Consider the following 13,625-nt stretch of genomic DNA (forward strand, 5'->3'; position numbering starts at 1 on the left):
TTCTCCTGTGGGTTTAATCTGATGAAACAATTTAATTCTTATATTCTTTCCTGAACTATTCTCAGGAAAATGCCGTATTAGTTGGCTTAAGACTTAGCACCCTCTTGGAACAAAATGTCAAAGTAAAAGGTATTAATTGGATTAAAGTTCAGTTAGAGAATCCCTTCCCTTTTGCATGCTTATCCCCCCGAGTCCAGAGGCTATGATTTAGGGCTGGTACACAGTTTGGGGAGACATAGAATGGATTCTAAAAAACATTTAATTTTATGTTTATTGGTCATTTGCCTTATGTCCTTTATTTCACGTTCTATGGGAGTATTCATATTTTTAAAAATTTATTTTTAGCAGCTTGTTATACATTTAGGGTAATATCATGTCATGTTTCAAACTTTTGTCTTTAACTTTTGCTTGTATTATTTGATATGTAGAAGCCTTACATTTATCAAGTTAATTTATCAGTCTTTTTCTTTTTTATTTCTTCCTTGACATTATACTTAGTTCTTCCCCACCCTGATAGCTGAAATAGTCATTTTTTTTTTCACCTAGTTATTTAACAATAACCAAAATCCTTTTGACATTTGTTTGGAATTTGGTTATAGGTAAGAATCACATTTAGTTTTTTTCCTTATAGTTAACAAGTTGTCCCCTTGTGTTTTATTGAAAAATCCCTTACTTCCATTGACGTTTTGAATAAACTCATCCTTTCACTATGCTTTGTAACATGCCACCTTTATCCTAAACCACATTCTTACTTATACTAGTAGGGTCCTGAATTCTCTCTTCTGTTGCTTTGATTTGCCTGTGATTTTTTTTATACTAGTATTATATAATTTCTATTAATCTATCTTCTACTATCTTGTAATATACCTTCTCTTCATCTCTCCCAAACCTTCTTGGTTATTTCTCCCTATGTTTTCTTCCAGATGTTAATTGAGTGCTTATATTTATTGAGTGCATAATGTAGGTCAAATTTTTATATGTATTAGCACACCCAGTCCTCATAGCAACATAGGGATGTTGGTATTAACATTGCGGTTTTACAGATGTAAAAATTGAGATGCAGATAGGTTTAGTACTTACTTTAAGACCACTTTAAGTTTAGGAACCAGGATTCAAACCCAGGCAGTCTGTCTTTAGAGAGCTTTTGCCCTTAACTACCATCACAAAGGTTAGATTATTTCATCAAGTTTCACAAGAACTTCTTTTAAAAAATTTGATAGAAGTATATTGAACCTACAGATCAATTTGGAGATTTGCAACAATTAGGAAAAAATTTTCTTTTCTCTAGCTTACTATATAATATACAAAATATGTGTTGGTTGATTGTTTATGTTATCAGTAAGGCACAGTCAATAGTAGGCTATTAATAATTAAGTTTTTGAGAAGTCAAGAGTTATAAGTGCATTTTTGACTATTGGGAGAGAGATGAAGTGTGGGGGTGGTTGGAGTTCCAACTTCCATGTTGTTTAAGGGTCAACTGTATACATTCTGATGGATTTATATCTATTTCATTTTTTTGGGTACTATTGTGTTTTTAATTTCAAGTTTCCCATTTTCTTCTCTAGTATGTAGGAAAGTGATTAACTTTTGTATATTAAGCTTATAGCCTGTCATCCTTGCTGTAATTACTTATTCCAGTAGTTTCTTGGTTAGTTCATTCAGATATTCTACGTGGACAATCATGTCATCCATGAACATATTCTTTATCAAGTTGAGGAAGTTCTCTGTATTTCTTGTATACTGAGTTTTTATTATGAATGGATATTATATATAGTGAAATGATTTTCTTCATCTATATGCTCATGTGATTTTTTTTTATAGTAGCCTGTTGATGTGGTGGAGTACATTAATTGATTTTTGAATGTTGAACCAATTTTGCATACCAATTTTTACAATCGTTGCTCAGGGGACAACTCCAGATTGGTCTAATTGTAAGCAGGGCTTATGCTTGTGGTACTATAGGACTGTATATATTTATATGCTTTAAAAGCTGCTGCTTGAGGGTCAGACTTACAGTCAGCCTGAATCTAGGTGCTGACTGAGATCCTGCCCCTTTGAGACATTGACAGGTCTTGGCATACCCTCAAAAACTGGGAGCTATTAAAAATGAAATAGGCTGCTTGGGCAATCACAAAAGTTTGAGAGACAACAAAGGGCTTGGGCAAGGTTGAATGAGAAGGTTCATCACCTATTCAAGGCCACTCCTTGAAGACTGGGAGAGGTAGCTGTTTTATTTAATACACAGAAACAAACACACACACAGTCAAGCAAAATGAGGAAACAGAGGAATGTGTTCCAAATGAAAGGACAAGATAACACTTAAGGAAAAAACCTTAAGGAAACAGAGATAAGTAATTTTTCTGATAAAGAGTTCAAAGTACTGATCATAACAGTGCTTACAGAACTTGGGAGAAGAATGGATAAATACAGACCTTCAACAAAGAGAAAATATAAGAAAGTACCAAATAGAAGCCATAGAGCTGAAGAATACAATGACTGAACTGAAAAATACACTATGAGGCATTCAATAACAGGCAACATGGAGCAGAAGAAAGGATCAGTGAACTTGAAGACATAATAGTGGGACTCACCCAATTATAGTGCAAAAAGAAAAAAGAATGAACAGAAGTGAAGATAGCTTAAGGGATTTATGGGACAACATGAAGCTGACTAACATTTGCATTATTGGGTCCCAAAGGAGAAGAGAGAGACAGGGGCAGAAAACTTATTTGAAGAAATAATGGCTGAGAACCTCCCTTACCTAGGACAGATATTCAGATCCAGAAAGGCCAGAGAGTTCCAGAAAAGATGAACCCAGAAACCCATACAAAGACAAATTATGATCAAAATGTCAAAAATTTTAAATAAAGAATCTTAAAAGGGGCAAGAGAAAATAACTTGTTACATACAAGGGTACCCCCACCCCCACCCCACAACATAAGACTATCAGCAGATCTGGCATGATGTATTCAAAGTGCTGAAAGATAAAAAACCTATCCAGTATACTCTACCTGGCAAGGTTGTCGTTCAGAATTGAAGGAGTGATAGAGTTTTCCAGACAAGCAAAAGCAAAGGAGTTTATCGCTAAACCAACCTTTTAAGAAAAGCTAAATGGACTTCTTCAATAAGGGAAAGAATGCTAATTAGTAACAAAAAAAAAAATCTGCAAAGTCTAAATCTCAATGGTAAAGGTAGATATGTAGTAAAGGTAGCAGATTAATCACTTCAAATCTAGTATGAATTAATGTGAATTAATAAGGTTCTTCTGTGCCCTTTTCAGGGGCGGGGACATGCTGGCATACAGAATACATATTGGTGTGTCTCTTGCCTAAATATGTAAAATAGTGGATGGACTGTTCAATAAACAGAAGTCATGGTAATTTTTTCCAGGACTGACTCAGTTCTTCAAAGCACAGAATTATGGTTGGTAAATGCTGTTCTAACTTATTCATGCTAATTTTCTTATTGTAAATTAAGAATATGTACTATTTCCACCATTGTAATGGATTGACTATAGTCATTCTAATTTTCATGTCTAATATCCCAGCCCATACAATTTTTATTCACACTCACATTTTCAGTTTTCTCTTTTCATTCAAGAGCTACTTGAAGATGAATAGGTGCGAACACATAATCTAAAAGCAAGAAGCAGGCTAACCACAGTTGGCATAGAAAGAAATTGGACCATGTGCACCATGATTTTATACTTCTGAATGTGTTTGGTTATTTTGGGAAGAAGATAGCTTCCAGTTAGACTTTGCTGAATGTTGTTATACTGTTTCTAGTATATGTGAAAATTGTAGTTTTAAGCATCCAAATGAGGTGTTAATTTAGTTATATTGCTCATTTGACAAAAGTGATGTGGAATTTAAGAATTAAAAATGATCTCACTGGGTAGAATTGGTAGAATTGCAGTAGGTGTGGGGAATAAGTGTGTTAAATCAGTCAAAAATATTTAGTGAGCTCTTTAGGGTTCAGGGCAAGGGAGAAGAGCATGAATAGAAGCAAGGCATACAGAATACATATTGGTGTGTCTCTTGCCTAAATATGTAAAATAGTGGATGGACTGTTCAATAAACAGAGGTCATGGTAATTTTTTCCAGGACTGACTCAGTTCTTCAAAACACAGAATTATGGAGAAATATATATCCAATTTTCTGTAGCACTGGTAAGTTTTCTGTCCCTTAGTCTCATATACCTTTAAAATGCCCTAAAGTAAAAATGTTCCGTTTTGTTATTTTTTGTATATGAAGAGACATAAAAATCCTTTGTCAGGTTTTATATCCTAACTTTTGGAATATAATAGGACAGACTTTTAACTAAGTGCTTCAAAAAGCAGTTTTGCTTTTGTGCACTGCCCTGTTTTACATGCTGAGTGGAAATGGATCTATCAGTTTTGAGTTCACAGTATAGTGAGCTCCATGTTATTTAAAGGACCCCTGCAGACTTTCCAACTGCTGTTTCATTTGCTCTGAAATAATAGCAGATTGCCATACATAAAGTAACATTATGCTTAGCATACTGCTGTATAATAGTAGACTTAGTAAATTACATTTTGAATTGACTTGTTGGAGTGGAATTCTTCAGCATATCACATAGAATGAGAATCTTAAGATTAAGTGACTTTAGAATTCATTCAGTCCAACTTCCTACATGGTGCAGTAGTACATCTGCTATATCCAAAATAATTGACTTATTTATTAAACAGATATTTATTGAGCCCATAGTATGTGTAAGCACTGTGCTGGTGATGTGTTGGTGAATAAAATAAAAAAAGACATGATTCCTGCCCTTGTTCAGATAGTTCACCTTGTAGTTAAGTGCTCAGTCAGTTGGTCATTCAGTTTCAGCAAGTTAATTTTTGATTCTAAATCCTCAAGTTGGGAAGAATTGACATCTTAATTTTGGGTTTTCCTACCCATGAAAACTGAGTGTCTCTCCATTTAGATCTTCTTCAATTAATTTCATCAGTGTTTTGTAGGTTTCAACTTACAGCTCCTACACATATTTTAGATTTATACCTAAGTATTTTGTTTTTCTGTGCTATTGTAAATGGTATTGCTTTTTAAAAATTTCAAATTCCATTTTCATTGTTTGTATGTAGGGAATTAATTGACTTTGCTATATTGACCTTGTATCCTGTGACCTTCCTATACTTGTTTTAGTAATTATAGGGTTCTTTTTGTAAATTCTTTGGGATTTTCTACATAGATAATTATGTAATCTGTGAATAAAGACATCTTTATTTCTTCCTTTTCAATCTGTATGCCATTTTTTTATGATGCTGAATCAAATTGGATAGAGAGGGCTTCCTTGCATTGTTCCCAGTCTCATGAGGAAAGTGTCCAGTCTCTCTCAAGGATGATGTTAGCTGTAAATTTTTTTGTAGATATTCTTTATCAAGTTGAGGATGTTTCATCAATTGTTAGCTTGTTGGGAGTGTTGGATTTTGTCACATGCATTTTCTGTATCAGTTGACATGGTGATGATTTTTCATTACTTTATTGATGTGTTTGATTATATTCATTAAGTTTTGAATGTTGAGCCAGTCTTGTATGCCTGGGGTGTAATTCTTTTTATACATTGCTGGATATGATTTTATAAATTTTGTCTATAGTTTTCTTGTAATTTGGTTTTGGTAATAGGATAATGATGGCTGATAGAATGAATTAGGAATTGTTTCTTCTCTTTTAAGGAAGAGATTGTAGAGAATTGCTATTATTTCTTCCTTAAATGTGTGGTAGAATTTGCCAGTGAAGTCATCTGTGTCTGATGCTTTCCTTTTTGCAAGGTTATTATTATTGATTTAATTTCTTTAAAAACATAAGGCTGTGCAGGTTATCTGTTTTTCCTGGTGTGAAGTTTGGTATTTTGTGTCTTTTAAGGAACTGGTGACTGATCCAAGTCACCAAATTTACAGGCACAGAATTATTTGTAGTATTCCTTAATTATCCTTTTAATGTGCAAGGGAATTTGTAGTGATGACTCTTCTTTCATTGTTTATTTATATCTTTTCATTTTCATGTTAATCTGGCCGGAGATCATAAATTTTATTTGATCTTTTCAAAGAGTCACCTTTGGTTTTGGTTTTTCTATATGGCTTTCCTGTTGAAATAGCATTGATTTGTTATATTTTTTATTAATTCTTTTTATTTCCTCTTCTTTTCCTAGTTTCTTAAAGTTTCTAAGAAAGCTTAGGTCATAGATTTTAGAAATTTTTTTCTTTTCTATTGTATGCATTCAATGCAACAAGTTTCTTAGTTCTGCTTTCATTGCATTCCACAACTTTTGACAAGTTGTATTTTCATTTTTGTTTAGTTCAAAGTATTTTTAAGTTTCTCTTGTATCATCTTTGACTCATGGTTACTTAGAAATGTGTTGTTTAATTTCCAAATATTTGGGTATTTTCCAGTTATCTTTCTGTTACTAATTTCTAGTTTAATTCCACTATGGTTAGAGAATATATTTGTATTCTCTTTATTTTTAAAAATTTGTCATGGAATGTTTTATGTTTCAGAATAGGGCCTCCCTTAGTGAATGTTCCCTGTAGAAAATAGTGTATTCTTCTGTTGGGGTATTTTACAAATGTCAAGTAGATCAAATTGACTGATAGTGCTCTTCAGGTCCTTACCAATTTTCTGCCTGCTTGATCTGTCAATCTCAGGGGTATCAAAATCTCCAACTATAATAATGGATTTGTCTCTCTCTCTATCAGTTCTGTCAGTTTTTGCTTCATGTATTTTCACACTCTGTTGTTAGGTGCATACTCATTTAGAATTGTTATGTCTTCTTGGAGAATTGACTTTTTGTCACTAATTAATGCCCCTCTTTATCTCTGATAATATTCGTAGTTCTGAAGTCTTCTTTGTCTAAAACGAATATAGTTACTACACCTTTCTCTTTCCCTCCTTCCTCCCTCCCTCCCTCCCTTCCTTCCTTCCTTCGCTTCTTTATTATTATTTATTATTAAGTAAAACTTAACATGCAAAAAATTTCAAGTCACCCTCCCACAACCCAGTCTCCCCTCCTACACCCAGATATAACTTAGTATCCAGCAATTTGTTGAAGTTACCGTATTAGGTCTTACTATCGGTTTATGGCTCCAGCAGCTTCTGCTTCAGGTAAACAGATATCAGTTGCTATGACTGAATTGCCTGTCTCTCCAGATTTTGGGATGGCAGTCTGGCTGGTGAGCTCAGTTCTGTGATGGACCCAGGGAAAGCTAATTGATTTTTCATCTAGCCCGGCCTTTTTTTGTATTAAGGAAGGGAGTGATGACTTCCAAGCTCTTTAGCTGAACCGAAAGTTGGATTTTTTGCCTTTTTTTATTAGTGAACTAGAAGAGTTCCTCATGTAATCTGGAACCCTTTTAGATAATATGATTTGCAAGTATTTTCTCATCCTGTGGATTTTATTTTTACTTTCTTCATGGTATCATTTTCAGTACAAAAATTTTGAATATTGGTACAGTTCAATTTATCTGTTTTTTTCTTTTGCTTTTGGTGTCATATCAGAAACTATTGCTTGGCCCAAGGTCATGAAGATTTATTCCTATGTTTTGTTCTAAGAGTTTTATAGTTATAGCCCTTACATTTAAGTCTGTGATCCATTTTGAATTAAGTTTCCAGTAAGGTGTAAGGTAGGGGTCAACTTCACTCTTTTCCATGTGAGTATTTAATTACCTCTGCCCCATTTGTCGAAAAGATTATTTTCTCCACTTAAATTTAATTACTTGCCTGCTAAAATACTTTAAAGCTTTGATTTTGTATTCTCAGATTTTTGTTTTTGTGTGCAAACTTGATAGGTATGCCATCTCCATACTGATGTTCAAAGCATTGTTAAACCCAAGAAGGTAGCATTAAGCAGGCTTCTAGAAGTGTTCATAAAGCATTTCGAGGAAGGGTTTTATGCTTGTAATGAGAAGCTCTGGACAGTGTCTGAAGAGGTCACAAAATTACATATGGTAAACTAATAGTTTTCTTCTTAGCCTGGCAGAATATCTGACATTCTCTTGGGGCTAAAGAAAGCCTCTGTTAAAAGTGGAAATCTTATTTGAATTGAGTATTAATTAGAATTAATACTAATAAACCATTAGTATTTATTAACATGATAATTCAGGGTTACCTATCTCTTATCTAAGAAGAATGCTTTTGGGTAAGAGACAGATAAGTTGGAGGAATAGTGTGGAGAAGGTTCAGTGTTCTCAGTGATGTTCGGTTGAGGAAGATATCAACCCTAGGTCTCAAGAACATATGAGGAGTCTATAAGAGGCAATATCATGTAGTGGTTCAGAGCATATACTCTGAAGCCAGACTGCCTGGCTTGAATCCCGACTCCACATTTGCTGTTTGGGAGAACATTAGCCCGATTACTTCTTTTAAAAAAAATTTGTTTAACACCCATCTGAACATCTACTACATAGTAGGCACTACACTAGGCATGGGATAGTCCCTGGTAAATAAAACAGAGCTGAAATTGGGAGGCAGTTTATGAAGATACTTAACATTAGCATAAACTTAGAGTTTATGAAGATACTTAGATACTTGGCCTCAATTTCTCTGTCTTCCTTTCCATATCTCGTCTCTTACTACTCTCACCCATGCTCATTATGATCTCATTTTCATGGCCTCCTTTCCATTTCTCAGTAGCCTTTTCTCACATCTGGGCTTTTTAGTATTTGCAACTTTTTCTGCTTGAGATCTTTCTCCCTAGTTCTTTCCATGGCTCATTCATTCTTATTAAGCCCAGATGTCAGCCAGGTCCACATTACCTCTTGCTTTCTCATCACGTTTTATAGTACTTACTCTAATATGTGGTCCTGATTTATTTTCTTCTATTATTTATATTATTTATCTCTTCCATAAGAACATTAGCTCTAGGAAGACTGGGACTACATTGGTCTTAACTCATCGTTTAGTCTCCAGTTCCCATTGTAGTTTCCTGTACAGAGTAGGGACTCATTAAATATGTGCTGAATGAATGAATGAAAGCTGACAACCTGTAGGAGACAGCCATATGGATGTAAGTGGTAAGAATGAAGACCGTAAGTGGGAAAGAACTTTGTGATTAAAGAGCTGTAGTGATAAAGTGACAGAGGCAAGGGTGTGCTGGTCCTTGTAAGTCCTGGGAAGGAGTTTAGATTTTATTTCAAATTTAGTGAAAAGATTTTAGTTTGGAGTTTTAATGTAATCCAATTTATTTTCCAAAAGATTTCTTTGGCAGTCCTGTGAAGAGTAGATTAGAGAGAAGAATGGCAGTAGGATATGGGTTAGAAGACATTTATAGTAGATGAGAACATTACTTGGATTAGGTCATGGAGACAGATGAGATAGATGTAGGATTTGTTTTGGAGGTGGGGCTGACATGGTTGTCCATGTGAAGAGGGAAGTAGAGATGAGCCAAAGATGATACCCAGATTTCTTGTTTGAGCAACTTGATAAAAGGTGGTATCATTTACTGAAGTGGAAAATCTGAATGAGGAACATCAGTTTGGAGGAAACATTAGGAATTCCACTTTGGACACATTTAGATATTGGTAAGAATTCCATTTGGAAATCAAGTAGAATTGGATTCCAAATCAGAAATTTAGAGACATTTGGATTATTATAGGAAGGGCCTGCAAGGGTAAAATATGGGATCTAACACATACTGCATTTTCAGAAACATATACAAAATGAGAAAACCTTGAGAGGACAGATGCATGTGCTTGAAGGGTTTTGAAAAGGAAGGACATTAAGGCATTACGGAAATAAATGATGGCTAGGTACACTACCTATGAGTATAATTATAATTTACTTTGATATTATTGGAAATTTTGATTTTTGATAAAATTTGGAGGTAATTAATTTTTTAAGACAAAGCTTGAAGGGGAAGTAAATCTTTTTTTCTTTTTTTTTTTGGCCAAGAGCAATGATGTTAGTGTCACCTAATGGCAGAATGAGATATTGCAGTCACATTTATATGAGGCATGAACAAAAGTAACCAAATGGAAAAGAACATTTCTGGGTAATTTTTGGCATGGATCAGCAGACTTAAAGCAGTTACAAGGTCCTGTGTTCTTTAGTTCCAGCCTGCTTGTCCTACCTCTTTATCACATTACCCCTTTGGTCACTGAGCAGGTTGCTTAATAAATGAATTTTTTTGTCTTTTAGGTTCCAGTCTAAATATTTACCTTTCAGAGAGTCCTTTCCTACCATGTAAGATCGCCCTTATACTCCTTGCAGCTGCTCTGTCACACTAAGTTGCTTTATTTTGTTCACAGCATTTAGAATGATTTAAAATTACCTTACAGGCAACTTGTCTACCTATTCAGTCATGTAATCAGAGTGCTGAATACAGTGTCTATTATGTAGTATACATGTGCAATTAAAATTAGTTGTGTTTGAATGAGGAACATCAGTTTGGAGGAAACATTAGGAATTCCACTTTGGTCATATTTAAGATACTGATAAGAATTCCGTTTGGAAATCAAGTAGAGTTGGATTCCAAATCAGAAATTTAGAGACATTTGGATTATTATAGGAAGCGTCTGCTTCAAAATTTGAAAAGGCCCTGTTCAAAAATTAGAATATTTGAACTTCTGGAAGTGATAGAGAATGTTGAGTTTTGTGGTGTAAAGTAGAGATGGATCCAGAAAATTTCACTGTATTTAATTACTGAAACATTGTTTGCAATGTGAATGCAATGTGAAATCTCTGGCCTTTTTTTCCCCCCTCCTGATGATAAGTGGTAATGTGTCTAGGAAAGAAAAGATATATGGTATAGGGTGTTGAATTCTTTATTGATTTGTCAACCTCAGTGACAAAAAATAAATGTAATGTATACATTTGGTCTTGAGGAAAGTTTTTGGAGACATTTACATTTAAAAATAAAGTGATTTTAAGTGAATATATTTTGTGTGTATGTATTTGTAGATATTTCTAGTATCATGCTTATTTATTGAAAAGAACAAAAACAGTATTTCTAGGAGAAATGGAGACAAACAGTAGTCAGTCTGTTTAGTTGAGATATGGGCAGGTTTCTGCTGTTTTTCAGGGAACAATATGGTTCTTTTAGTCTGGAAACTCAGGGTGAAGAGAGTACATTTCCATTATGTGGCCTAGTCTAAGAAGCTTCCCTAGTTTTGAGATAATATCTAGCCAGCAGAATTCTTCACATGAACCATTTTTAAAGGACAAGGGTTGATCAAGTATTTATTAATTCATGTTTTTATTCAATAGTTGTTTTTTTTTTACCTCTGTGGTTTGACCAGGTGGATGTGAGAAGAGAAGTTTTGAACTGAAATGGAGGTCAGAGCTTCATTACAGAAGGTTACTGGGTCATCGGATCCTGTGGCTACACAAAACAGCGAAGAATTTGTTTTGGTTTCTCAGCATGCAGATGATACATCTACAAAAGATGATGAAAAACCTCAACTGAAGGTATTTCTTTTCTACAAATGATACTATTTTAAATTATTGCTTTTTTAACTAGGTGAAACTTAGGAGATGTGTAAAATCCAAAGGTTTTTCTTAAGTACTGTCCTTGAGAAGAGAATCAATGTTTGATTTATCCAGAGCCTAATTATTTGGTTGATGTATTTTTAAAGTTTTTTTTGCTTTTAATTTGAATTTTTGAAAGAAGGAATAGAAGGGAAGGATAATTTGCACATTAGATTTAATGGTTAAATCTTACATAAATTTATTTGGATTTTTTGTGTCTTTTATTGCTGGGTTTTAAAAGTTAATTATATAAATAGTTATGTTCTACTTTCACTTCTGAGACTATGGTTTTTGTGTTTTAGGTCAGCTTGTAACATTCTAGTTGTGGTTTATTGGTTGACTTGTTTGAATATTTTTTAAGTTTATGTCTTATTGTTTTTAGCAGTTGAGTTTATTTTGATATGATTTTTTTTCCATCTCTGTTGCCTTTCTTAACTCAAAGAAAAAGAACCAAACCTAGGTGTACATGCACAAGAACTGTATAACCACCTCTAGAAATAGGAATAGAGAAATTAATCAAAAGTGCTATGTATTGTTTATGACTTTAATATTTAATGACTATTAACTGTGGTATCAAAGTTATATTAGTATATCTGTCTAATACAGTTTTGTGAAAATCAAATTATTAAATACCTATTTTATATTATGTTGAGGATAAACAGCTTTGTTAAAATAATGGATTTCAATTTTTTCAAGGGATTTACATATAAATAAATGACTAAATTTATGCAAATATCTATATTAGTATTAAAGCATTTAATTAAAACATCATTTATTTAGTTAGGCTTGATGTCTCACTTTTAAGAAAAGAATGAGTCAACTTAAATGTAAAGAAATTAGTAATACCCTCTTAACAGCTAGCAAGCAAAGTTTGTAAAGAGATCAGAAATGTTTATGCTATGGTAAAAAGAAATGTGATCTTTTAAGTGATATTCACAGTAAGTCGCTGTTTATTTACTTACCATTTTCCCTTTTAAAATACATACATTTACGATTACCTGGTTTTTAGAATGTATTCCTAAAAAAATAAAAATAAAGAAAAGGAAATCTCTGTGAATAAGATCAGAGATCAGATATAGTTAGGTAGAACTGTATAAATTCTTGGTATTATTCAGTAACTGTATTTAAATCTGAATATTTAGATTGTTTAAATTTCTTCTAGAAATGAAATATTTTCGTTACGCTTCAGAACCACAATATGATTGAAACAGAATTGTTTTTCTTTGTCTATAGATTATTTCTAATGGTGATGAACAATTGGAAAAAGCCATGGAAGAGATTTTAAGAGATTCTGAGAAAGGGCAAAGCAGGCTTGTTGATTGCCAAGATTGCAGTGAAATTTCAGACCGTTCACTTGGAAATGTTTCAGTCAGCCAAACAAATAAGCCATCTCTTCATTTAATTTTGGATCCATCGAATATTGGTACTGTATTGAACTCTTAGAAACTGTAAGAGAAATGGGATAAAGTGATAATGTAAATTTTAAGATGAAAATTAGAAAAATCCTATTAGTTTTGTTTTCTAAGAACAGGACCAGTTCTAGTTGGGAGTTCTTACTTTGGTTCTAAGGTTTCTGACTCTACCTGTAAAATCAGTCCCCCCAATGTTCTTTGAGAACAGGAACACTGTCTGGGACTTCATTTTATCTCTAGTACTTGGCACATAGTAGGCCCTCAGTAAATACTTACTGAACAAATGAAAAAAATTCTTGGGTATCAGAGAATAGTGTAATGGACACAGTCTTTCATATTATGTGATGTGTCTTTTTGCTCAGTTTGACTACAATTATTTAAAATAGGATTTGTAGTGGAAATACCAGCTTCTAAGTCAAAGTGGTTTTGTGTGCATGAAAAGCCAAACTAAACTAAACACAACTCCTACTTCAGCTGGTTTAAATACTGCGGGTGTCCTTTGGTCTGGACTCTGAAGGTGTTCCTTTGTAAACTGTCTTTGATCTTCTCCACATGACCTTTCTCCTTAATTGGCTTCCTTTATGGTCACAAGGTGGTTAGCAACAGAAATAGCTAATTAAGGCCAGGTGATTTGTTCATCCTGGTGGCAGAAAGGCTCTGTTCTTCTACCCATTGAACAAAAGTTGAGTGTGTGATTGGACCAATTGAACCATTTCCTGGTAGTTTGAGGAAT

The 13,625-nt window shown here is 33.7% G+C and overlaps 1 protein-coding gene across 5 annotated transcripts in view; it reads left to right on the forward strand.

The window, feature by feature from the left end:
- Positions 1-13,625, forward strand: part of RABGAP1L (RAB GTPase activating protein 1 like) — a 685,104-nt gene that overhangs the window by 37,637 nt on the left and 633,842 nt on the right. For all 5 annotated transcript variants that reach the window (XM_073216782.1, XM_073216783.1, XM_037013728.2 and 2 more), the window contains exons 2-3: positions 11,252-11,420; positions 12,714-12,903. In XM_073216782.1, coding sequence (XP_073072883.1) covers positions 11,283-11,420; positions 12,714-12,903 — 328 coding nt within the window. In that variant the 5' untranslated portion in view covers positions 11,252-11,282. The remainder of the gene's footprint in view (positions 1-11,251; positions 11,421-12,713; positions 12,904-13,625) is intronic.

This window comes from Manis javanica, chromosome 11 (genome assembly GCF_040802235.1).
Source record: "Manis javanica isolate MJ-LG chromosome 11, MJ_LKY, whole genome shotgun sequence".
NCBI lineage: Eukaryota > Metazoa > Chordata > Mammalia > Pholidota > Manidae > Manis > Manis javanica.